This window comes from Branchiostoma lanceolatum, chromosome 6 (assembly GCF_035083965.1).
Source record: "Branchiostoma lanceolatum isolate klBraLanc5 chromosome 6, klBraLanc5.hap2, whole genome shotgun sequence".
Taxonomy (NCBI): Eukaryota; Metazoa; Chordata; class Leptocardii; order Amphioxiformes; family Branchiostomatidae; genus Branchiostoma; species Branchiostoma lanceolatum.
This window is the reverse complement of record NC_089727.1, coordinates 23759279-23786970: the sequence shown is the minus strand read 5'-3', so window position 1 is coordinate 23786970 and position 27692 is coordinate 23759279. Positions and strand designations below refer to the sequence as shown.

Below are 27692 nucleotides of genomic sequence, written 5' to 3'. Positions count from 1 at the left end.
CTTAAATGTCTTATGGTCAACAAGTGAGAGAACAAATTGCCTGTAGGCCCAGGATGCTCTAGCCACTCTATGTCCGAATGATTCTACCAATTTTATTGGAAGCAACTTCTTTTGATAAAGTAAATCAGTAGTAGAAAGCAGGAACAGACTGAAAGTGTTAAAACCACACTCAAGTCAGAATTAAAATTCAAACAGCCGCACGAAAAGGACGTGACGAAAAATGCCACATATTCCCTTTCCCTGCTTAAATGTCTTATGGTCAACAAGTGTGAGAACAAATTGTCCAGTATATTCAAAAAGTGTGGAAATGAGAACAAGAGTGGCAATGAAAAAGCATTGCCATGGCGACGGTGGAAAGGTTAGTTTTAATGGATCTTTGTTGATGACAAATAGTTGTATTCTGGTTTACACGAGTCTATCTCATATCCGAAGTTCATCATAAGTGCCTGATTTGTCTATTTTCTGGATGCGCGTAAAATGACCAGGACGACGGTCGGACTCCACTGTACCATTCATTTCATTTTGCCGTAGCTGTTTTTATGGTTAATGTAATATTTCAAAGCACCCCTATGTTATTGCGCATTTGGATCTGTCCTTATTGTTAAGGATCGCGCGGCAGCAGAAAGAACTTCAGGCAGACGTCTGGTGTGTTCCTAAATGAGAACCAGCTGTTCACCTTAAGCCCCCGTCACAAATCAACAATTTAGCTCGGCCGACTTGTCGGCCAGGTCCAAATGGGGAATTTCGGCCGAAGTACGACCGACATCCTGGCGATTTCGCGGGCTTCGGGCGATTTTTCGGAGCTCAGCCGACGTTCGCGGGTCACTGGATGACCGAAGACATTAATATTTCCTGTTTTTGGTACGTATTGGTTTGGATGTTTCAATTTATATATTAATGAACTGGGGCTTGACTTTTGAGGCTTGACTTGACTTTTTGAGCTTTTCCTCCACAAAATGACTAGTTCAAAGTCCACTGAGCCACAAAGTCCACTATAGATCTATATTTGTCTGCCGAGGCACGCCCAGGCGTCGATACGCTAATTAACGGTCGGCCGAAGCTCGGACGGCGTTCGCCCGAGCTTCGGTTGATTTCCGTTTGGTGGAGATGTTTGGATCGGGGTTAAACGACTGATCTGTTGACTTTGTGGCTCCTGCGCTAGTATTTGGATTGGTCTATAACAAACTTCCTGTTTATGTTATTATTTTCAGCGTGCCCGTCCACTTCACTCATGCCCTACAGATTCGCCACAACTCAGAAAGTAAAGTTGGTCCAAATATGAGCTTGTTACCGGGTCAGTTGATTCTGACTTCGTCCGTGTCCAAGAGATGGTACCGTCTTATGTGGGATTTATGATTATTAGTGTTAGACGGACGTCGCCCGAGCCACGTTCAATTTGTGACGGGGCAGGTTTTCAGCAAAAAATACGGTCGACGCTCGGGCGAAATTGAAATTCGGCGAGCGTCGGGCGATCTACAAATTCAACCGACGCTCGCATGAATTGTGACACCGGCTTTACTGTGCGGTAGATGGTGGGCAGTTGTTTCAATGTATTCGCAGCTAAAAGTCAGGATTCTATTCGTTGTATTTGTATGTAATTATGCATATCGTCTGCTAGTATGCCCGTGATAATGCCCGTTGTCTTTAATTCACCGTAGCAGTTTTTATATTGAACTAAATGCAATATTTCAGAATCACCCCTATTCTATAGGGTGGTGGAATGGTTCATAGCTTCAGTTTACTAAGTATCTCCAAGCAGATGAGTGCCTGTTCGGGGGCCGATTTTGTTTCACTGACTTTGAAATAGTATAACCCCAAAAGGGGTCGACGGATCGTCATGATGTTTGGTACAATGAATGTCGCTTGAGCAATGATTTAGACAATAATAACAATAATAGTACTGAAACCAAGTTTTGTATCCAGAGCACAGGGCTTTCCTATTTCATGTGTCCCGGTTAGATTCCGGGGATACGCTACCTGCCACCGCGGAAGTAATGGCTTCATGATTAATCTGTTTACAATGCAAGTTATTTTGACAAAGTTTCTTTAAAGCTGCATTATGATAAAGGTAATATCAAAATCCGTTTTTGCTGGAAGAAGCTGAACTGGAATGGAGACATCCATATGCATAGTTTTGGTTTAGTCAAAGCTAGTATATACTTGTGTATACATGGTACCCCGGAGTTTTGCGGACAGTGTGGAAGTACTCGACGTTGTTTTAACTTCGGCGACATAAACTATAATTGCTACATGTACTTGAATCCTACAATAGAAAACATTGAAAATATAGATTTCCCTCATTAATTTTGCAAATTCAGTCCCTAATTGCATAATTTATACTTCATTATGTACATCTCTGGCTAAGCTGCCTGCATACTAACGTAACATGACCTATTTACGTGCGGGAGTAGTTTACGTCCAGATTGGGTCATGTCCACATGTCGCGGTGTATTATGCCAAAGCCTGCACTCATGAGAAACAAAGAACGTCATAAGTATGATCCTCAGCCATCTCTCTCTATTATACAAAACATTTAAAATGGTTTACGTCCAGCGACATAACAGAATAAGCTCCTGAACCAGTAACAACAAGTTGCACGGAAGCGTCATGCATGACGCATTTCATATGTAATTCGACACCGCGTATTCCATCATGTTTTTCTAAGTTACACGATAGCTAGTATCTTTTAAAAGTAGCTGACGTTAAACCTTTCTTTGATATGCAGACTATCCATAGTGATTCGAGGTTTGAAACTCTTGCCAGTTTTAGGAAGGTTTGATACAACCTAGCGACCCCCGCTCAGATGATACATTTTTGTACGACATAACATCATGGCCATGCGTTTATCACGTAAACGCCACGTGCTGCCGATTTCGGGGAAATTCACAATACAAAATTTGTTTTCTTCCGTCGCGTCGGGCAAGCGGACGGACAAACATAGTGACTTTACTGTCATTTGTCTGTAGACTACTTTCGACAGTTACTGAGTATTTTTTTCCGGTCTATGCTCTTCAAGCATAGCGCTAGAAGGGAAAATACTGAGGTGGACGATAAAGGGTAAGCCTAGCACAATTCTACACCATATACCCCAGTATAAATATATGCTCGTACGGCGTTAAACAGGCGGAGAAAAACTTACAGACCATGCATTTTCTTGTTAGAAGAACTAATATTTCTACCCATGGGTTGAACATTTGGCTCTGTCCGCGCGGTTTTAGGATAAATAACATTTTGAATAAATCGGACGTAAACTGGTCATGTTACGTTAAATATCATAGAAATTCGTTGTTCCTTTCTTCAGTTACCTAGTATTCTACTAGGAAGATTTTGACAAGAACGTAGTTGCAGTGCAACACTTCCCTCTTACATTATACACGTTAACTGCCAAAATATCAAGACCATGGCACGCCCAGGTCAAATGATACAAAAAACGGAAGTTCTGCTGCAGTACTAGGGTTACATACAAGGCGGTCCAAAATTGACCTTGACATACGTCATCCCGACACCTACCTACATGCCAGATATTATTAAAATCCATCCAGAGATTCTTCAGTTATGCTGATTAAAGAAATCGGAAACACAAACAGACACACAGGCAGACAGGGCAATACTACAATGTATATCCCCATTTTCGGCATGGAGATAATAATTTCAACGTGTTTTATCCGTAGCTTCTTGCATGTCTTGAGTTATGCTGCCCAAAATGTGTACTAGTTAGTATGTGGAAACAAAGACAGACACATGCAGACACAACAAAAACAGGTTAGGGGTAGCCTCTACCAGGCTCCGTCCTATCGTTGGGAAAATAGTAGAAATCAGCCGAGGTACTCAGCTATACAGGGTAGGTCCATATTGGACCCTCTCTCCGTAGCTGACTCCCTTGGCACACTATTCACTCTATTGGGCCAATTTCTACTATTTTGCCAGCCATCCCGCGGAGCCTGGTAGAGGATAGGTTAGGGGTACATATGAAAAAAAGCAATCCTACCAACTTGATCCAACATAGTCTGGATGCCAGACCGATTCAAGTACTGTACCTGCACAGACCAGTAAATTTATCGGCTCCAGAACATGTCAAAATACCCCCAAGGAAAGGTTACTACAGACAGTTAGACCCTAAGTTAAAAGGCGGAACATGTGTTTCTCTGCCCGGCTAACATGGCTAAAGGGGTCGTTCTTTGTGTTGACATCTGGCATCCAGCTGATGGGATTTTAGTCCCTACGGATCTCAGGGCGGGACATGTTAATTCTAGACCGCCCACAGCAGGGCGCAACCAACCGCCGACAGCTGGGCGTAACCGAGAGATGGGGGTAACCAATCACCGACAGCAGGGCGTAAACGACAACAGGGCGCAACCAATCGCCAACAGCAGGACGTAACGGACAGAAACGCGTAACCAACCGACCACGGCAAGGCGGAACCAGTATGCGACAGGACACAAAGGGATAACGACAGTCGAACAATCAAGCACGCTTTTAGGATAGTCTCTATCAGACTAACCGCACCGGCTATAGGGAGAACATTTGCCGGGGGACTTTGGCCATGGAGGGTTTCATTCGCAGGCGCAGTTAGGGTTGCAAATTTGTGTAAAGAAGTTTGATCCATTGTTCCAAATTCCTCGTCATTACATGGGCTACCTTCAACCAAGAACAGAAAGGGGAAGGCTTAGCAGCTTCGGTACTCAAGAGAGCGAAGAATAGACCACAAAGCTGGCCCAATGGACCTCCGCCCGTCCGGAGCCGAGGAAAAGACCAGTAAGTTGAAACGACACCACGCCTTCCCTCTGACGGAGTTCAGATAGCGGTCTGAAGGTCAGTAAAGTTTTAGGTCTGAACCTGTTGCACGGCGCATTGTTTCTGTACACATAGACTCTGCCGTTTCTATGTTTGATCACCCCGATATTTCGTGGAGTAATTCATTAATTCTATTGTCGAACACAGTGTTTACAAACGACATGTCCTCTATATGTCATGCACACTGCCTGATGGAAAACTGATTTGGAAATGTAGCACCCCTGGCCAGCCAAAAACCTGATCATGAGTTCGTTTAGATTTTACCGTGCTGGATTTAACTTACCCAGAAATGGTTTTGTGGCCTGTCGTTTAATTTGTGCAAAGTTCTAAGTAGGTGTGGAGAGAGATGATAAGTACAGTAATCTTTTCCGACATTGCAATATCTCTTGCAAAGTTACAAATTCATAAATATCCTGTTAAGTTCAGCTGACACAAATATCCCTGAGTTACAGATTTTCCCAACAATTCAGTTACCCATTAATGTGAGTGAGTAAGTGAGTGAGTGAGTGAATGAATAAATGGATGAATGTGCGTTGACTTTAAATCAAAGTTGCAGAAATGTTTATGTATTTGTGTTAGTCGATAAGACCACGTATAATGAGAAACTTCTAGCAGACAAATGACAGACAAATCTACATGTCCACTATAAAGGACGTCTCTAGCCTTTGGATCGGAAATGATTTCAAATGTAGAGTTGAACAACGTAACCGTAGAGAGTATCATTCATACAGACATGTGCCATCTTCTATTTTCCACCGAATATCATAGGAATATTAATCCCTTACACATTCTGACAACCAATAGTTAGTTGCATGTAACGTATGAAACTGCTGTACAACCAAAGTTGAGTTATTCATCAGCTTTTTTTTTCCAGGAGTTATGAGATGATACGGATGTGAGGATGAAGAAAGGCTGGAGCAACCAGACCGGGCAACGTACCAGGAGGACAAATTACATGGATGCTTTTCAAACACTTAAGTTTAGTCTTATCAGCAAAAAGGGAATGTAACATTGATGATAATGTTCTCTCTTGTCAGAAACAGGATAACATATTTACATGTAAAACATCAATAGCGACAGCCATTTTCTGTGCCTCAAATAGCAAGTTCCCCTAACCATGCCTAACACCACAAATCAACACCCCCACCCCTTCATTCCATATCAAGCCATGCAAGTGTCTCCTCAAGACGATCTGTGTCTGGTTGTGCCTCAAAACTGTGCACCTGCTAACACTGTCACTGTACAAAATTACATATTTTGTATATATCATTGTGTTGTATCCTTGTGTATACCCAAAACTGCCCTGAAATACAATGCCAAACCACTAAGACAGCAAACTTGGTAATACGAAAGAAATAGTGAAGTTTCATCCGACTTTGTGTTATATATTTTGTATTCCATCTGACTTTGTAACGATGTACAGGACAATATAGGAGCCCCAATTGTATTCGTATTACTGTTCACGTTTCTATCTTGTATAACATTATGATATTTAGAACTTACAGTTTGATCAAATGATCATGAATGCACTTTGATACGAATGACGTAAGTACGTTACTAGCAAAAAACTTGAGCACCTCTTAACTCTGTACCCAATGATATCTTTCGTCTATATATTTGTAGTGTTTCCATGTGTATACTCAAAGTCTCCCTAAAGTGCAATGCCGACCCACTACGGCAACTAACTTGTTAATCCAAAACAAATACAATGTAGTAAAGTTTCACCCAGTTATCTGTTATTTTGTATTGTATCTGCCTTTGGAACGATGTACAGATCAATATAAGAGTCCCCTATTCCATCCATATTACAATTATCGATTCTATCGCGTAAAACATTGACATGTCCTTATCTGTGCCGGGTCGTGGAATATTCAACATTGCTTCAAAACAAATTGATATGTTTTTATCATGTTCTTAAAATAAGAATATAACCATACTATAGCTGTCCTTTTTCTTCGAAACGTAGATCATTGCAACTATCTCAAAACTGATGACATATACACTACTTGCAAATGAGTCACTCATTCAAACAACAAAGGTTTTTTTAAACATCAAGCTATCCGTATTCATTCTAATTGCATCTAATCAACCAAAAATATGTGCAACATATTATTCGCCCTTGTTACATACAAAACATCTTTATACATACATGTATAGATCATTACAATAAACGCTATAATAAACAACCGTAATAACTACCCGATTACATCAAAGACATACATTTTGAAAATCCATGACAAAACATTCCATCAAACTATTTGCCAACCCCGTTACTTCCAATTCAACAGAGGGACAGGCCAGTTCAAAACAAATTCCCCAGGGAATACTCATATGATGCAACTATGCACGAACAAATTCCAGACATGCCTGTACAATTCTGGGAATTCTTGCAGATCGGGCGTAAAGTATACTATTAGGCTCGCCCCTGAGGCGTCGCCAAAAAGTATACTATTAGGCTCGCCCCTGAGGCGTCGCCAAAAATACAGGGATGAAAAAAGAATTTCAAATGTTAGTGACCAAGCATAATCACTTATGTTCAAAAGTGCAAACGTGTTATGTCTAGAACATTGGCGACCTTGCTTTGCCGGTCACAATCTGTTGTTGAGGTGTGATCTTGCAAGTATTGCAACCTTGTAGTTCGCTAAATTGTGAAATGAATAAACGACGTGTGTCAAAGTTAAATGAAAACATGTTTGAATTGTTAGCAGATGTTCAAGCTGCTTTTTGTTCTGACTGGGATATTTTTTTTCTAACTGACTATTTCAATAACATACGGCGCTCCAAAACGCAAAACACGACAACTCACATAACGACCCCATGGCTCTAGCTCTAAAGCACTATCGAGAACAGCAAGAGAAGGTGGATGGTGACTTTGAAACGCAAAGTAAAGACTTTGCCAAAACAATATGCTTTCTATATATCCATAAATCCATATATCAATGTACAGCACACTCCATTGCTATTGGCTATCAAATACCCAATGCTTTTCTGAAATAGTTCCTGTGGTTTTGATACGAACCAAAAAAGATTGCAGTTTGACCTATCATTATCTTTAGCTGCGGCAGTGCATGTGTTTGTTCACAAACCAATGTCCTGCCCCACGTGCTTAGGCATACCTTAGGAATATATTAGATCACTTCACCGCGATGCTATTGGTGCGGCAAGACTGAAGAATAGATAAACAACTGCAGCTCAGACCAATCCGGCAAAATAAAGCCAGTAGGGGATTATTTGCCTGTGGGCCCAGGAGGCTCGAGAAACACTTGGTTCAAATTCAAAACATCTCTATTTCAATACTTCAACATACATCTGTATATGATGGATAAAGTATTTCAAATATATTTCACTGATTTGTATTATCAGCAACTCCAAAGAAGTACATAAGTAGTAGAATGTCAGACTGAAAGTGTTAAAACTACATTTAAGTCACAAACAAAACCAAAACAGCCGCACAAAACGGTCGTGACGAAAAATACCACGTCCTGTTTTCCTGCCAAACCGGGCTTCAGTGAACTAGTGAGTAATACTGGTAGCGAGATGAGGTTGGTGGTGAATTTGAACCACGAAACGCCAAGGAAAAGCCGTTGCCAAACCAATACATTCTCTATAGATCATGTACAGTACACATTATTGCAATTGCTTATCAAATAATCAAGGATTTCTTCTGGACTGTTGTCAAAAGTCATTCCTGTGGGTTTGCTTCTCAATCGACCTGAAAAAATGCAGTTTTTATTATCTTTTGGCAGTGCATGTGTTTATTCACAAAACAATATCCTGCCCCACGTGCTTTATCATACCTTAGGAATATATTAGGTCACTGCACCGCGATGGTATTGGTGCGGCAAGACTGAAGAATAGAACAACTGAAGCCCAGACCAATCTGGCAAAATAAAGCCAGTAGGGGATTATTTGCCTGTTGGACCAGGAGGCTCAAGCCACTTTTTGTCCGAAATCAAAACATCTCTATTTCAATATTTCAGTATACATCTACATGCAAGTAAAATATATCAAATATCTTTTACCAATTTCTATTGGCAGTATCTCCTTCCGATAAAAGTAAATCAGTAGTAGAAAGCAAGAACAGACTGAAAGAGTTAAAACTGCATTTAAGTCGCAAACAAAATTCAAACGTACAATATGGTCGTAACGTATTAAGAATACCGCGTCTTTCCTTTCCCTGCGAAAATGCCTTTAGGTCAACAACTACGTGAACAAAATGGCATTTGGGATGTAGGAAACATGCATGCCAAAACAATTACCAAGTTTCATTCAAAAAGTGTGCAAGTAGAAAATACAGAAATGGATAAAAACTAGGTCACTTGTGAGGTTCCAAGCGTAATCAGTTATGTTAAAAAAGTGGAAACTTGTGCTGTTTAAAACATTGGCGACTTTGTTTCGCTAGACACCTTTTGGAGTTTAGATCTGATCCTGCAAGTATTGCAAACTTTAACCCTTAAGCTGCCAGGTTTTAAGTCAAGTAAAAATTAAAAAAAATGTCTGACCGCTGACCTTCCTCACGAAACCCGCGAAACAGCCGGTGGCCCTAACTTCCGGGCTTCGAGTGCTAAACGCACGCAGAACTTTTTTCTTCAGGGAAAAACCCTATCCCGGTTATAGCCGAGCCCAGCACACAAGGCATGTTTCTGTATCCCTGATAAAGCCGAGACTGGTAGCTTCAGGGTTTTAAGTTTGCTGAATTGTCAAATAAATAGAGGTGTGTCAAGGTTAAATAAAAACATGCTTGTATTGTTGACAGATGTTCAATCTTTTTATCCTAAGTGGGATATTTTTCTGAATACCTGAGAACTCCGAGGTCGATTTCAAGGGCTTTAGTTCACTAGTGAGTAACAGCAAGAGAAGGTGGATTGTGACATTGAAACGCAAAGGAAAGGCATTGCCAAACCAACATGCTTTATATATATATATAGAATACAACACGGGGTATGCCATATCACCCGAGGTACCAACCCAACCCCGGGTAGGATCGGCCGTAGGCCGGAGGGCGATCCGACCCGCGGGAGGGCTGGGACCGAGGGTGATGCGGAATACACCGTGTTGTATTTTATTTATGTCATACTCACATTTCATTGAAAACACACATTTCAATGCGGAATGCACCAAAAGTTGAGGGAGCTTTACGTTCTCGAAACTGGATGTGAAGCATCCTACCTGACTGAACATACTTCTCTACTCTAAAACTGGAACAACATTGACTCCAACCGAATCCGGTATTCAAGTTTTCGACGGCGGCGCAATCGGCGCGCTCGAAATGCATTCTAAATATTCTATGGAAGCCCGTGTGATACAACTCTAGAACCCTGTGTGATACGGGAAATTATCACACGGTACGGAACACCCGTATCGAACGTTTCCCCAGGTATGACATAAATGCATGTACAGCACATCCCATTGCAGTTGCTTATAAAATATCTAATGATTTCTTTTGGACAGTTTTGCTTCTCGATCAGCCTAAAAAGATGGCAGTTTGACCTATCATTATCTTAATCTGCGGCATTGCATGTGTTTAGTCACAAACAAATGTCCAGGCTCACACGCTTAATCATACTTTAGGAATATATTAGGTCACTGCACTGCGATTGTATTGGTGCGGTACCAGTGCAGAATAGATGAAAAACTGAAGCCCAGACCAATCTGGAAAAATAAAGCCAGTAAAGGATTATTTGCCTGTGGGCCCAAGATGGTCAAGGCACTCTATGTCCGAAGTTTCAAAACTCCAGTATGCATCTATATATAAAAGGTAAAACAGTCTAGATATATTTCTCCGAATTGTATTGGCAGCAACTTCTTGTGATAAAAGTAAATCAATCCGAGGACGCAAGAACAGACTGAAGTGTTAAAACTACACTCAAGTCAGAGATGTACAGCCGCCCAAAAAGATCGTGACGAAATATACAACGTCTTTCCTTTCGCTGCCAAACCGTCTTCTGGTCAACAGGTGAGAACAAATTGTCCACAACATTTTTTACACACCGAGAAACACAATGCATAACATCAGCTGAAAGAGATGATGGGCAGCTAGAACGGTGGGCGGAGTTTCCATTGTAAGAAGTAATGTCATCAATAGTCTCTTCTGGAATATTGCCTCGCATTCCACCCGAAGATATCCAGACATTCGTACGGAGAATAAGGACAGTCATCGCCGGAGGCTCTGGTTGTCTGTGGAACATAGGTAAGGGCATTATCATTTGCTTCATTTTCAGAGGAAATATGGATTCCAAGAATACTTTGGAAGATGATGGTCAGCTAGATCTAGCTACTCTTGTAACATGTATAGTATGAGTGGTCAAACATTCCTGTTTGCTAGACTAGTTTCTAGTGAATGTTCACTTTTTACCTTTAAGACAGAGAATATCTGCAAGTTATTTCATTTAGATATAGGCTCGCGTCTGTTTAGTTTTGGACGGCTGTTTTCCCTTTTGTTAAAGTTTGTAAGGCCAAACGTTGCTTTCGCTGATGACAAAATAGCAATAAAAACTGTCCGGTGCTTTCCTGGTCACACAGGGTACTTTGATTCAAACATATATGCAGGCATGGCCTACAGGGCATTGGAAGCTTATCAAAATCAAAATAGCACAATAGTACATAGTACAATAGCAGTGCAAGAGAGACAGACAAGCTTTTTTTTACTGACAGCAGTACCACTAGATCCTGAGAGAATATAAGGCGATACATCAAATATTTGGAAGATGGTTACAGCAAAGGCTAAGACATGGGATCCATGGGATAACCGTTAGATTAAAAGGTGAGTTCTTAATAGACAATAGCAAAGGGATGGCGTTGTTTAACAAAGATTGAATCAGTAACTACTGAATGTCGATACGTAGTATCTAGTTGTATCAAATTGACTTCTTTTGTGAGTATATGATTTGAAAATTTATTGATCAGCGAAAGAGCAGTTAGTCCATACATTTGTTTCATACCATTATTGACTATCAAATAACGTCGGCTTGGTTGATTTTGAATGGTAAATTAAATGATGTTGTACTCGTTGTTGTACCTAACATCAGAAATGCTTGTATAATATGTACTATCAGCGATCATCGCCCTGTATAAATAATCTTACGGTAGTAAGATTACGTCATTTCCCTACCCTTCAGGTAGATGTATTTTGCTTTCATTCATTCAATACCGTAATAAATGCCATTATAAACATTCGCTTACTGTATCAATATGAGGTACTGTAGGTTTAAGTGCAACATTTCCTTTGTCTTAAAGAGAAAATGTCCTACAGGCTGAAGAAGCTCTTGGTTTTTCTGCTCATCAGCGTGAAGAAAACTGGTCCAACCGCAGCCTGTAGCAGCAGCTGTTCAAGATCTTGTGATTGCCCTGATAAAGGCATAAGTAGTGTCCCTACACATCTACCCACACGTATACATAGTCTAAATTTAGAGAGCAATCACATCACACACATCAGTCAGTCTGATTTCTCAAGGTACAGGGGATTGGTCGGGCTGCTTCTGTCATACAACCAGATAAGTTACATCCAGCCTGGTGCATTTTCGAATTTGCCAAGTCTCATAGACTTGCTGCTTGACGAAAATAAGCTAAGTAACGTTCAGGCTGGCACTTTTGCAGATTTACCTCAGTTAAAAACCTTAGACCTGTCCAACAACAGAATAACTTATATCCTGGCAGGAACATTCAGGAATCTGCCAAAGCTCAAACAGTTGGATCTCTCCCGCAACGTGATAACTAACATTCGGGTCGGAACATTTTCGAATTTGCCCAATCTTATAGAGTTAGATCTGTCGTACAACAATATAACCAATATTAAACCTAATTCATTCTTAAACTTACCCCGACTGATACGTTTGGACCTAAACAACAACAATATAAGTATCTTCCAAGGCAGTGCATTCTCAAATACCTCGCAGCTCCAGTACTTGCAATTGTACTTCAATCACATCGCTTACATACACTCTACCCTACTGTCAGACTTGCCTCGGTTGAAAGAGTTGGATCTGTATGACAACCAAATCTTTTCTATTGAGACGGGTACATTCTCAGGTCTACATACACCTCATCTCCAATCTCTGCATCTCGCCTACAATGAAATAACTAATATTCAGCCGGGTACATTCTCCAATCTACCAAAGCTCCAACTCTTGAATTTGGAAGTCAACAATATAGATAGCATTCAGTGTGATGTATTCTCAAACCTACCACAAGTCGAAAGGCTCTTTCTAAATTCGAACAAGATAACTTCTCTTCAGGTTGGCGCATTCTCAGATTTATCCAAGCTCCAAGAATTAGACCTATCCTCCAACCTAATAACATACATTCGGCTTGGTACATTCCAAAATCTGCCCTTGCTAAAACAGCTGTCCCTATCCTCGAACAAGATAACAAAGATTCAGTCCGCTGTATTTTCCAATCTAACGAAGCTTCACACATTGACGCTGAGCAATAATCAAATGGAGGTCCTGCCATCTTATAATGAGCTGTCATTGATCTCCAATGTAAACCTTCACAATAACTCCTGGCAGTGTGACTGCAGAATGGCTCCCTTCAGGCAAAAGATGACTGGGTCTACTTCATTTGGGAACCAAATCACATGTGAAGAGCCTAGGAATCTTATTGGACAAAGGCTTCAAGATATAAAAGCTGAAGACCTTATTTGTGTCGAACCGAGAATTTCGAGTTTTATGGGAGTAGAGAACAAGACATTCATACAAGGCGAAACAGTTCATTTGACCTTCGAAGTTTCGGGCATCCCGACACCAGACATCACAGTCACCCTCCCAACCGGACTGAAAGTAACTGTTGGGTCTGTTGGGAGAGTGACTGTAGAGTTAAACGGTACCATTATCATACGAGGTGCTATTATCGCAGATGCCGGTTTGTATGTCTGTAATGCAGAAAATCCTGTTGGCTCCGCATCTGCCACAATGTTGCTATCTATTACTGTACAAAGGCCAGCATCAACAAGCACCCAAAGTACTTATTCTCCAACAAGCAATACTGCAAGTAATGCTGACACAACACTCAGCCCTATGTTTGGTTTCATTGGTTTTTGCATCGGTATATGCAGTGTAGCATTCATTGGAGCTTGTGTTGGGCTTGTGGTGAGGAGTAGCAAAAAGAACAAAGTACCTCATGTGAATGGTATCAACGCAGACACCACTGTGACTGTCCCCGATGGTGTCAATGTGTACAAAAATGACGATGAGGGAGAAGCATCTGCTGATTCTGTATCTGGCCAACATATCAACGTGTACGAGAATGATGATGATGTAGCCGTATCTGCTGATTCTGTATCTGCCCAAGACAATAACGTATATGAGAATGATGATGAGGTAACAGTATCTGCTGATACGGCATGTGGGCAACAAAGTAACTTGTATGAGAATGATGACGAGGTAGCAGTATCTGCTGATACGGCATGTGGTCAACAAAGTAACTTGTATGAGAATGATGACGAGGTAGCAGTATCTGCTGATACGGCATGTGGTCAACAAAGTAACTTGTATGAGAATGATGACGAGGTAGCAGTATCTGCTGATACGGCATGTGGTCAACAAAGTAACTTGTATGAGAATGATGATGAGCTAGCAGTATCTGCTGATACTGTATCTGTCCAAGACAATAACGTATATGAGAATGATGATGAGGTAACAGTATCTGCTGATACGGTATCTGGTCAAGACGGTAACGTATGTGAGAATGATGTACCAGTTTCTGCTGATTCTGTATCTCTTCAACACATCAACTTGTATGAAAATAATGAGGTAGCAGTGTCAGCTAATTCTGTAGCTGTTTCATCCATCAACGCATATGAAAATGGTGATGAGGCAACAGTATCTGCTAATTCTGAAGATGGACAAGACACTTTGATGTATGTAAATGATGATAAGGTCCTAAAACCTGCTTCTGCTGAAACTGTTGAAGTCACCAGTATTTATGAGAACAATGGAATTGTCGCAATATCTAACCAATCTGTATCTGAGCCATCCATGAATGTACACGAGAATAATGATGATTATGACTGTTATTTCATTAACATAGACGTTTGTACAAAATGTATACCTTTCCAACGTTATTCAGCATCGAATCTTATGATTCATACTTTCAAATATTCGTTCCTGTGGCCAGGTAATCAAGTTAAATTCCAGCTCGTGACGTCATACTAAAAAGGGTGGCCGGTTCGTTCCAGGTACCGCGAATGGGAAAATAACGTTGTTTTGAGACGCAAAAAGTGCATAATCATCGTAATATACATGAAATTTCAAGCTTTTATAAGGTTTGCTTTTCTGTCTGAATCTAAAATAACGTCTTGTAAGTCACAGTACCAGGTTTAATGCCGGCTACCGTGTTCATTCTGACGTCACGAGCCGGAAATCATGTTGATTACCTGGCGGCAGGGATCAAGAACTGGAAGTAGGACTTTTTTTCATTGGCTGAGCGTTCGAATTTTGTATAAAATGGGAGAACCCCTTTTTCATTTCTTAAATTTATAGGTTTCTGAACAATAATGCTATTGTTACATAATGGTAGGGCTATGTAGTCTTTAAGTGTCGCATGCACTTTACAACCCTTTCTTTTAACCCTTCGCAGTGGACTTTATTGTATTGTATACCATTATATTGTGTTACGTATATTCAGTGACGCTCAAGATGCATGATATTGTAATCAAGCACAAAGTAATAAACTATGCACCTGAAAACCTCCTTTATTCATGGAAATTACTTGAGCCCATGAGGAATGAAAGCAACCACCAACAGGAGAACGAAATGTTTAACGTTTCAAATGAAAGTAAACTAAGAAAAAGGCATTCAATTGGTCTATCAAAAGACGACAATGTAGAGAACGCTAAAGGGCGATTGAAAAAGTAAGCACTTTGGCGACAATTCCTACGCTAGAGTATCATCTTAGCTACCTCTCTTATGCTATTAACGGATTTGTACAAGGTTGTCCTAAAGCTGGCGTCACAATTCATGCGAGCATCGGCCGATTTTGTAGATCGCCGGGAGCTCGCTGAATTTCAAATTCGCCCGAGCGTCGACCGTATTTTTCGCTGAAAACCTGCCCCGTCACAAATTGAACGGAGCTCGGGCGACGTCCGTCGAACACTAATAATCATAAATCCCACATGAGACGGTACCATCTCTTGGACACGGACGAGGTCAGAATCAAATGGCCTGGTAACAATCTCAAATTTGGACCAACTTTACTTTCTGAGTTGTGGCAAATCTGTAGGACACGAGTGAAGTAGGTGGGCACACTGAAAATAATAACATAAACAGGAATTTTGTTAAAGACCAATCAAAATACAAGAGAAGGAGCCACAAAGTCAACAGATCAGTCGTTTAACCCCGATCCAAACATTTTCACCAAATAGAAATCGACCGAAGCTCGGGCGAACGCCGTCCGAGCTTCGACCGACCGTTGATAAGCCTATCGACGCCCTGCCGACACCTGGGCGTGCCTCGGCAGACAAACATAGATCTATAATGACTCAGTGGACTTTCAACTAGTCATTTTGTGGAGAAATGAGAAAGGAAGTGAAGTCAAACCTCAAAAGTCAAGCCCCAGTTCATTAATATACAAATTGAAACATCCAAACCAATACCAAAAAAGAAACAAGAAGCATTGTCTTCGGTGTCCACATTTTATTTATAATAATTTTTTTTTAATGAAAATTTAACTTTGCATTGGATTGTCTTTCATTAGAAAGGTTTGGCAGCATTCTCTGTCAAGTTGATATTAGTATTAGTTAATATTACAGTATCATTTATCATCTTATGTTATAAACCAAACTGTCGTTTCCTTTTATCTATAAACAAGAAGGAGTTCGGCCGAGGCCCGTCCAAGCTCCCATCGACACCTGCACAACGCTCGCCCGAAGCACGCCTTACTTTTCATGAGTCGGCCGGAACACTGACGACGGTCGTCCGATTATTGTACAAGGCCCGTGCGAGGCTCGCACGAGGCCGAAGAGTTCGGGCGACCTCCGACCGACCAAAAATCGGGTCTAAAATCCTCAGATGCCCGCCCGAATATTGGCCGAGCGCTGGGCGTTGCTCGGGCGAGCTACGGGCAAACTGTTGACGAGCTGTGCGAGTTCAAAAATCATCGCCGAGGCCTCGCTGAATTTAAGCGCAGCTTCCAGTGACACGCGAACGTCGGCCGAGCTCCAAAATTCGCCCGAAGCCCGTAGAATCGACAGGACGTCGGTCGTACTTCGCCCGAAAATCGCCATTTGGAGCTCGCCGACAAGTCGGCCGAGCTAAATTGTTGATTTGTGACGGGGGCTTGATTGACACAATTGTAAGCACAGCTGCAGGTAAAACAAAGATGAATAACAACTTCAATTTTTCTTAACTCCCCCTCCCCTTTCCAAACATTATCTGCTCAATCTACATGACTACAAATATCATACGTTTCTGAAAAACACTGTTACTATAAAGTATACAAATCCGAAATATAAGAATAACAGAAGAAACTGTTCCAATTTACAATACCAACCAACGGAAGGGTTTACCATCGGTGATTATGATCCACGAGTCACAAATAGTCTGAGACGAGTCTGAGACCCATGCCTATATATACAAAAACAAGTAGTTCAAGTATTGAACTTCTGCAAAATAATGAAATTGCTCAGTGGATGGGAGCCAATTTTAGAATAAAACATCTTGTGGTGTCGGTAGTCAGTTCAGTTGTTGTTTTTTTTTTTGGTATGTTGTGATTCCTAAATATTTGCATAACGGACGGTCCGTTTGAGAAACAAAACACCCAATGCATTTATCATCAGTTGATAGAGATGATAGGGTGTAACGCTTGGTTCAGATTCCATTGCAAGATGGAACTTCAACAGATGTCTCTTGAAGGAGATTGGCTCACATTCTAGGCGGAGATACACAGATACTTGGACGAACCAGTTACCCCTTTAACAGAGTGGGAAAAACACATTTCGTTTCTTCATAAAATTAAACATGATGGGTCAAACTAGTATGTCAAACTCTATGGATCAGACAGTATACTCCAGTCATGGACCGTGATCATACAGGAGAGATACTGAAATTCAGTCACGTTTGGTACCGTTTTCTTCACAGTGCAGCAGCGACACCTAACTGCAGTGCGAAGTAGAACCAGTCAGCATCGCCGTAAGAAAGGTGACAGACGGTCCCCGAGACGTCGGCTTGTGATTACATACTGTTGCGTATGGATATCTTGTTAGACGTTTTTGGAAACAACACATACTCGCTGTAGGTCAGTCTAGTGCAGAATAGGACATGGCAACGACGTAATCAGTAGTTTATAACTAGAGTTCCACGACCTCATATCTTCGCCAAATAATATGAATTGTACCGACAGATGCAAGTACCAAACTCCCGCCATTTACCAATATGGCATTACATAGCCATTTTTCTAAACAATGATTAAATTCTAGTCTTTAGTTGCTTAGATAATATCTATCAATGTTCCGATCTTTCTCAGTGGCTTGATATGCCACAGGTCTGAAATTCCTCTCATGGAATGTCAATGCCAGTTAGACATCCAGGTAATAAGATACGCAATAAAACTGGATGGATTTTCGAAACGTAGTGAAGTAGTATAACTCTATCAAATATTAGACCCTGTTTTGCATAATCAGCATCTTATTTTTTTAACTTGGCTTGGCTATGTCAATTATCAGATTCGGCTATTTTAAAATGCCCAACATGAATATAAAAAGTCCTGTCATTTTCGGGCATAGTGTTATTATCTTAGTATAATCTTAGCAATAATTCAAATGAGGTCATTTGAATAATTGATGTTTCGATTATAATCCATGATTACTAGCCTCTTTTTCGCAGTGAAGGATGACACAGTTTTCAAATGTGATTTGTTTTTATTTGTTTTTTTCGGCTGTAGATAAGTACAGCCAGGGCTACCAAAGGCTAAAGCTATTACAAAGGGTTAGCCCTGGTAACTGAAGAATATGCAGACCTTGATACAAGCTTTCACAAAGACTAGAATACGACTAAAATGCATATAAACGGACACAAACATAGAACTCAGCGCATGTTAAAACATTTCATTAATCATGCAAATTAAGTCCTGTTTGACATAATTACCATGTTACATCAATCGTAAGATCTTCATACCAAACATAACAGATACATTTTAGCCCTGTTTTTTTCAATTGCCCAGCTAGTAAGCTAGCTGTTGACCTAGATTCAGGACGCCAGCTGTTGACCTAGATTCTGGAAGCCAGGTGTGTACTAACGCATGCCGCGTACTATGGTGCGGCAGTCCTATATATGCCAATTATTACGTAAAGTAGGTCATGATCTGCATAATGAGCGTATCATAATGCAGATCATCACTTAAAGGAGTCCTAAACTCCAGAAGGCGCTGTTATTTTCCTCTAGATTATGTATCAATCAATACATAATCAGCCGACGTTTTACAGAATTCTGCTTGTGGTAAATTTTACAAGGTTTGTTTTTTAAAACAATATGATACTCACTAAACCCCTACAGACCCTACCAGTGTATTCCCTATGCGTAAACATACATTTTTAAACGTGGATATTTTCAGCTTAAATGAGGGTGGTTAAGCACAATAAAAAGGCCAATTGTTAATAAGATATAAAAGAACACATAGCAAGAAGAGTTTTCTTAACCACCCTGACATTCTTTTTATAATCTAACTTTTGTCAGGCACTGTCAGGCACATTGTAAAAATCACATAGGCTGAGGGTCACCTGGGGAATTTGGTAGAATACTGAATTCTTTGGATGCGCACGGGACTAGTGAGTACTTTATCGTATACTGTAAAAAATATTCATTTCTACTTCCTAAAATTACCATCTATTGGAAAATTACTCCCCCCTCTGGACTTTAGGACTCCTTTAAGGAACATATATACCAAATGCAAGATTAATCCATCAGTCCCTGCTTGAGTTATCCTCCTCAAAAGTTACAAACAAATAGGCCCACTGCAGTTTAAGGCAAGCCGCAAGGGGGCCCAAACTTACATCACTTACTCTCTGCCCCAAGATCTATCTACCACTCAAAAAATCATAACCTTAGTCCCTGCAAAAAATTCGACCACAAACTTTAAGCGGATCAGTAAACTTTCTTCATTTACTATGCAAATTAGTTCCTGGTTTTCATAATATGTATTTGATTATGTAAAACATTACCCAAGCTATTTACATACCAAAAATCATGACGATCTGTCAACCCCTTCTGTAGTTATTAGCCTCCAAAGGTTTCAACAAAAACGCCAACTGCAGGTCCAAACAAGCCGCTAGGGGGGCCAAACTTACACCACCTATTCCCTGTTCCAGACCCTATGTATTGGTGAAAAATCATGAACCTGGCACTTCCAGAAAATTCGACCACAAAATTTAGAACTCAGCTGCAGTACGTTAATCATCAGCTAGGAGGCCCATTATCGAACTTGACCTTCCTTTTTAACACTCCTACCTACCAACTGAATATCATGCACAGCCGTCAACAGCACCTCGAGTTATGCTGGCGACATACAAATTCACACACATATAAAGCGCGCTGCGGTACCGACGGAAAATACCAGGGAAACCATTTTTGAACTTGACCTCCGTTTCCACAACATCTACACACCTGCAAAAAATCATGAAGATCCATCAACGTTTCCGTCACTTTTTTTGCCTACATACAAACACAAAAAAATGCAAAGTCTGCTGCAGTACTGTTGGAAAACGCCAGGTAAACCATTTTTGAACTTGACCTTCCTTTGCACAACAACTACACACCTACCAAAAATCATAAAGATTCATTGAAGCTTTCTTAAGATATGCTCCTGACATACATAAAGACCCACCCAACAGATTTTTCAACCGAAAACATAATCTTCTCCGAGTACAAGTACTCGGCGAAGATAATGACACTACCTAATTCAAAGTAAATGGACCTCAATCTACAGTCGCTATTTTTAGATTGTCCATAAGTGTGTTCATATTTTCGTCTGTGTATGTGAAGTACCTGCGAGTACTGTCGCCATGGCAACGACGCTGTCACACTGCATATTTGATCAGGTTAAACATTTCCCACATCTACGCCACAACCCTTCTATGTCAGGGACCTACCCACGGGTCACACACACATTTGCACCCGGACATATAGTACATACAAACTACAACCATGAAGGACTCAGATCGTGAATTCCCGCGCTTTTGGCTCCTTCGTCTTCAACTGTCGTCCCTGTTGCTAGTGGCAACCAGCGGGGCGTGGCTGTACATCAGGGTGCTGGTCAGGAACGACCTTGTGGCGGCAGAGGGGTCAGAACAACAAGATGGTGGCGGCACCTTGTTGTGGGTCAGTGCTTTACCGTCCTACGCCCTGGTGTTGGTGTTTTTAGCCGGGCTGGGGGTAACAGCGTACGCCTGCCGGCCTGAGAGTGAGTTCATGGTGCCGGAGTCGAAGAGGAGGTGGCTTTTCTACGACTGCATCTGGTAAGACAATGTCATGACCTTGAATGAGTATCAGGTGATCAGAGCAGGTGCTATCTTTTAACCATCTCGGCAAAAATTATTCCCAAGTCATTGGTTATATATTGCTTTTGATGCATTTCTGATCGCTGGTGTATTTTGAATTGGACCGTCTGGTCAACTCTTACCCGTGCGCGCGCGTGTGTACATAGGTATGTAGACAACTTAAGTGTTTGCTTTGTGGACAGAATTCCTATATAACCATCCTTGAGGTATAAGAGTGAGATTGCTTGTGTTCAATAATAATCACTGGTGCACAAAGCAGCGGCCACTACTTAACTAACACAACCATCGGGGAGAGTTTAGTAGATAGAAGCAATGTTCCTATTCGGAAACCCGTGCAGCGTCCCTTTCAAAGGGTTCTCAAAAGAATGACGAACGCTTGCATGTTGCAGTTTTCACTTTGGATTCAGCAAGTTATTGGGCAGGTGTTTGCAGTAATGTGACCGTTACGTCATACACCGCAATGTTGGTAGTTTAAAGATTACTTCATCCACAAGATGCAGTAACAATTGTTTTGGACGTATTGGTGTAAAGCATAAGGTGACGCTGCAAGAAAGAAGACTTTTGAAAATCTGTACCTGATGAAATTTTTTCAAAAGGTAAAACGGCGAATGGAGATGCTGTGATCGAACCCGGGGCCTCACACAAGCTGCGCTTCCTCCCCTATTGACGGAGCTAGTTTTGTATGTAATAATGTGATTATTTAGGGCTTTCCTTTCTATACTGTTCAAACCTCGAAGCGGGTATAGTCATGCCGTACTTATTATGAAGTTTTGAAAAATGTGTGAGCTCAAATTCCGTCGTGATATAAAATATGATTTTGGTCGAATGCATGCTCTCTTGAGCAATGCAATCAAGGATCAATTGAACGAGTCAAGATACCTTCAGAAAAGTTTCCTTACAATTTTAGATTGTTTTTTTACAAAGTCCCCCGGTAAATGTTCTTTCTATTTCCGACGCGGTTAGTCTGGTAGAGACTACCATCACAGAACTTTCGTGGCAAAGTTAGTTCCTATTCCATCGCAAAAAAAAATACTATTCTTCATGATCACTGTTCCATGTATCATTTTTGCAGGACCAGATAAAGATTTTTAAAAACTGGAGATGCCTCGCATATGCAAAGTGTGCGCTATACCAATATGCTACCTACCCAGCCGTTTTCCTCTTACTTGTCACTGGGATTTTGGTCCACTGCGACAAGCAAAAACAATAGACTCTGTTGTAGAGGCGTCGCCGAAAATACAATAAAAATCAAGGCTGTACCTTTTGTTAAACTCACAGTTATAGGACGTTTTCATTTCGTCAAGAATTACCGATGAAACACAAATAGTACATTGGAACTACAGTATAATGAAATGCAAGCCATTATAAAGGACACCATTAAAGCGACCAGGAAGTGCAGGCTTCACTGAAGTAAAGAGTGAGTGAATGGGAACGCTTTACAGAGAAAATGGCATGGCTTATTTTCTATGACAAAAAAATATTCGCTTTTTTGTTTAAATATATTATTTTCACTTTTGATTACTATATGTTTCAGGGGTTTTAACAGTTTATAAATAATGCAATGAATAGAAAAACTGATTTCGGGGATCAAACTCCGGGCTTTTTTTTACGACAAGGATGTTCTATAGCCTCGCATGAGTACACCATCTTAAGCAGTTTCATGTGGCCAAGGAAGGAAAATAACTGTGGAGATGCCGGGGATCGAACCCGGGGCCTCACACATGCAAAGCGTGCGCTCTACCGCTGAGCTACATCCCCGCACGAAGCATCTCGGAGGCACATTGTTATATTACCAATAGGAATCGCAATAACGTTAGCCTCTACGCGTATCTCTTTAAGTCACATAGTATAACCTATCACGTGCAGCGCCTAGGGCGGCGCCCGGTTATATTACACCAACTTATGGTGACTAAATCTGTGATGAGGCCCCCAGCGACTGACTGACATTCTACACCGAAATACTAGTCTGATGACGAAAGCTATGATGAGGCCTTTGTGGCATTGGGTGATAAAGAGCTCTACACTACAATACAAGTTCGGAAAAACAATTTCTCAGCAGGCAATACTGCAGCGCTCTACAAAAAATTGATATTTCTGTGACGTGTTGTTTCCTGAAATGAACGACACCGGACGCATCAGATAAGCAATTCAAAATACTAGTAGTTGATGTACGTAACAGATGTACAGACGATCGATATTTATCATAAGCTTTGCTTTGCACGTGTAAAAGTGTGATTAGAATTGATTAAAAGTAAATTTACTTAAAAAATGACGCATGAAGTCGAAGGAAAATTTTCACGTCGGAAATTAAAAGGACTCCGTCTAGTCGTTCTCCTTCATAAGATTCCTTCTTTTTTTCAAATTCAAGCATTTCGCTCTGTCTTCGGATTCTGTTATCATTTTTCTCCGATCCCTTTCTCTATTCTCATCGGTTTGATGGATGCTAGTTGCGCCCTACCACTGAGCCGTCTGTTTATCGTACTTAACCCACTTTGAAAAACAATAATACTACACTACTAGTAAGCAAGTAAGCGATACTACACACGACAGGCTTCGTACCATAGGCGTCACCAAAAAGAAAAACAATAACTAGGCTGTGCCCATCGTAAAACGTAATCATAGAGCATTTTCATGATGTCATTGAGAAACTAGCATAGAGGCAGATGTATACAGCTATCTAATCTCATGACATTATGAAACGACCTCTATGGGGCGTTTATATAATTTCATGAGTCAAAAAAGGGGATGCCGGAATTTGAAGAATATCAAGTTGCATATAAAACCGACAAAAATTCTGTGTACGCTTAACCTCCTTGGTACTCTTGAGCTAGTATCGACTGAAACACAAATCAAGGACACCAATTTGCTAGTCAGCTCTGTAAAGTAAATAAGGTTGGCATAACAATAAACAAAACTCATATTCTAGGAAAATGATACTTTCAGATATTTTTGTGTCTTCGTTTCTGACTACAAGTATATTTTGAGTCTGGCATGAGTACACCATCTTAAGCAGTTTTATGTGGCCGTCTGAAGAAAAATAATTGTGGAGATGCCGGGGATCGAACCCGGGGCCTCACACATGCAAAGCGTGCGCTCTACCACTGAGCTACATCCCCAGACAAAGCATTCGAGCGGCACATAGTAATATGATCGATAGAAAGCGCCTAAAACACAGCAATAGTGAGCTATATACATGTATTACAATACAGGGTTGGAATAACAATTTCAAATTTCAAACACCGTCACGTAAATAAGTAACCTAAATTTAATCAAGCTCCTGTAGCCGCTCGTCGCCCTGTAACCGCATAGCCGCTCAAGGGGAGGGGAGAGAAACCCCCGGACAGCTGGAGTTTGCGTTATACAGACTACGTAAATAAGCTGCGATACTTAACCAAAAAAAATCGATATTTTTGTTACGTGCTGTCTCCTAAAAAGAATTACACCGGACGTAAAAGATAAGCAATTTGAAACAATTGATGTGGCGTAAAAATTGTACAGACGATCGATATGTAAGAGTTACAATGTAAGCGGTACAATTACAAATATACACAGATGTTGTAAGCGCCGACATATTTGTCTGTATACTTTTTTTTTTATTAAAGTTGTATTTTTTCTTAGTCTTTTCCCACAGAAAGCTATAAACGCGTAGCCGAGGTACCATCCTCAACTGTAACCGGTGTCTCAATATTTGCCCTTGCTAACCACTGGTTAGCACGCTAAATAATTATCCAGCGGTTATTACGGAGGGTGGTACCCAGGCTATATATACGTACACATTTACACGAAAGGAGTGGCAATACATATACACGTATGCGCGTCCTTGCACATTTGCAGATACAATTAAAAATGATACAGTAAGTAATTTTGATTGAACAATGACATCTGTATTTTAAGGAAAATCTAGAGTCTGTAGAAAACAATTGTCTCTTTTATTTATTTTTTCTTCGACTCCTTTTCTCCTTGTCTTCTTGGTTTAGACGATTCTTTCTTTTTTTTCAATTCAAGCATGCCGTTCTTTTCTCTATTTTGGAACATCTTTGTGTTTGATGTTCTTAGGCTCTATTTATTTGGTCTTTATCTTATCCTCATTTCATGCACTGTCTTTTTCATTCCCACAATTCTGCAGGTGGCCGGTCCATTTCCTGTTCTCTGTCCAGGTCCTCACCTACATCTGCATGGATCTCGTTCCCTGGGTTTTCCGGTCGGGAAAGGGTGCCAGCTGCGCATGCTCGGAGATACAAGCATTCGGATTTGGCAAAAACAGTCCTATAGCATCAAAAACGTCACAATCAAACGACACTGTTTCTGCTATCGGCAACGAAACTAACGTCATAAACATATACGGTGATGCAGTGTGTGCGGTGGACTGCGCCGCCTATCTGTGTAGGTGTGTACTGCACTCACTAGGTCGCACAGAGACCGTCTTCTCTCTCAATATCACGACAATTTCGGACGATATAAGAAAAATGTACGGGATCAGAGTAGATGCTGAATCGACGGTTGCAAGTGTTGCAAACAACACGTATGGCGCCTTCATTAATATGGCGGCAAGCTGGAAATCATGGGACGGTGATGACGTAAGTATGTTTTTAGAAACAGAATTCGAACAAAAGAAATGAAACGCTTACATTGTGTTTACTTGAAAAATGTCTCCCTACTCCAAAGTTAAAATTTGATCCAAATCGCTCTAAAAATTCAATATTTTCCTGCTCCAGCCATTGCCTAACAAACATCTACTAACAAAATTCCACCAGGGTACATTATATACTACATAATTCCACCACCCTGAAAAGTTACGCACAATTGCAAACAGATCTCAAACCCAACGTCCCCCAGTATAATGCACTCCTGTATATCTAAACTGTGCATCTAACTGGGGGCGTTGCACTAGATATCTCTCAAACACACTGTTTTTAAGTGACGGAACCCAAACAAAATCAACATGAAATCTAGTCATAATTTTGTCGCTTAAGACTTCATCAACAAAACAAATGAAAATGTTGCATCAACGCGTCCCACAGGTCGCCAGGATGGTTCAAATCTCTGCCGTTGCCCTGCTGACGTCACACGTGATGACGTGGCACCACCACCGCAGACAACACCTGGAGTTCTGTCTGTACTGGATCCTTCAGACACTCAGCGCTTCTTCCCTCCTTACACACCTCCTTCAAGACACGCCTTTCTTTAGAGACAAGTTCGCTCTGACAAATTCCATCGTCGCCTTCGTTTGTCTCGCCTTCATCTTCATGACCTTGACTGTCGGGTACGAAGGTCATCGCCTACTACAATATGACGTAATTAATCCCGACCCTCATCTGAATCGCGTGGTTGCCTTCGTCATCGTTTTTGTTGTTGACGTACCAATTTTGGTGTTGAGAACGACACTCATTGTGTTCTATTGTATAGAATACGGTTTCCACACATTTGTGGAGGTAGGGTACATCTTTTATCTGTCGTATATTCTTTGCATAGCTAATGTTATTTTGAGTGTTTATTACGCTAAGAAGAAATGATTTTGTAATACTAAGTCATTTGTCGTCGTTTTCTAAAGCGATGAAAATGATATATCATGATTATGCGTTTCTATTCAATATCTACAAATGATGTGAATTTAGAACGACAATGTTACTTCTAGTCAGCTTCTTTTTTCTTGACGTAATTTCTCTGATTAGAGAAATAACATGATGTATCTAAGAATGGAAATAAACATTTCAGAAAACTGGAAGCTCGCTAAGAATACATCTATGTTGTTAAATCTGAAGTATACCTACCACACTTGGAAGGGCTGCATAGCTCAAGCTGACACGCGACCTAGCCATATAAAATCATTTCATGAATTCTTAATCCACAATGTCAAATGCCCCAAAATGTCCAAGAACTATCATAATAGCCTTTCCAGTAGATAGGTAGTAAATGTGTGAATCCTGGCAGCTGCATCATGCTATATATAGCTTGTCTGCTATATCCTGACCTAAACCTTGACCCCTCTGTGATACCAGTAGATAATCTATAACTTAAGATAACCTACATGTACAGGTGCCGTGCATTTTGAACATGTGGCCCGTTCTGTAAAAGCGTCGTTTCCCTGTCGGAGGAAGACGAAAGGTTAATCAAAGGTCAGTGACCGTGTAACAGCTGGGTCATTTCTGGATGACGTCATGCCAGTACCAGTTTGTGGGGCTGATCAATGAAGTATCGTTAAAGTGGTGCAAAAATGTGGGGGGAAACATCAGAAAGTATTTCGCTTCTTTTAATGTTGAATAGTTATTTTGAAAGAATGTACCTATATGCAGCTATATGCATATAACGTTATATCCTATGTTGTACCATTGCTGTTTGGTCTAATCCCTAAGCATGTGTTAGGAGGACAGAACGCGATGTTTCGGACGCATGTAAAAGACAGATCAGAAAA

At 40.9% G+C, this 27692-nt stretch overlaps 3 protein-coding genes, 1 long non-coding RNA gene and 2 other non-coding genes across 6 annotated transcripts in view; 3 read left to right on the top strand and 3 right to left on the bottom strand.

Annotated features, from left to right (window-relative positions):
- Nucleotides 1–27692, bottom strand: part of LOC136437096 (interleukin-6 receptor subunit beta-like) — a 237385-nt gene that overhangs the window by 42573 nt on the left and 167120 nt on the right. The gene's annotated exons all lie outside the window — the stretch shown is intronic.
- Nucleotides 2008–6526, top strand: LOC136437093 (uncharacterized). The gene is made up of 2 exons (XR_010756159.1): nucleotides 2008–4812; nucleotides 5669–6526. It is a non-coding gene; the product is annotated as an uncharacterized lncRNA (long non-coding RNA).
- Nucleotides 12036–13851, top strand: LOC136437621 (leucine-rich repeat-containing protein 15-like). Its single transcript, XM_066432244.1, has 2 exons — nucleotides 12036–13653; nucleotides 13847–13851. Exons 1-2 carry the CDS (start codon nucleotides 12036–12038, stop codon nucleotides 13849–13851), a joined length of 1623 nt encoding a protein of 540 aa, XP_066288341.1.
- Nucleotides 20834–27006, top strand: LOC136437092 (uncharacterized). The gene is made up of 3 exons (XM_066431558.1): nucleotides 20834–21238; nucleotides 25407–25857; nucleotides 26302–27006. The coding sequence occupies exons 1-3, from the start codon at nucleotides 20928–20930 to the stop codon at nucleotides 26791–26793; spliced, it is 1254 nt and encodes a 417-aa protein (XP_066287655.1). The 5' UTR covers nucleotides 20834–20927; the 3' UTR covers nucleotides 26794–27006.
- Nucleotides 22967–23038, bottom strand: Trnaa-ugc (transfer RNA alanine (anticodon UGC)). Its single transcript has one exon. It is a non-coding gene; the product is annotated as a tRNA-Ala (tRNA).
- Nucleotides 24325–24396, bottom strand: Trnaa-ugc (transfer RNA alanine (anticodon UGC)). The gene has a single exon. It is a non-coding gene; the product is annotated as a tRNA-Ala (tRNA).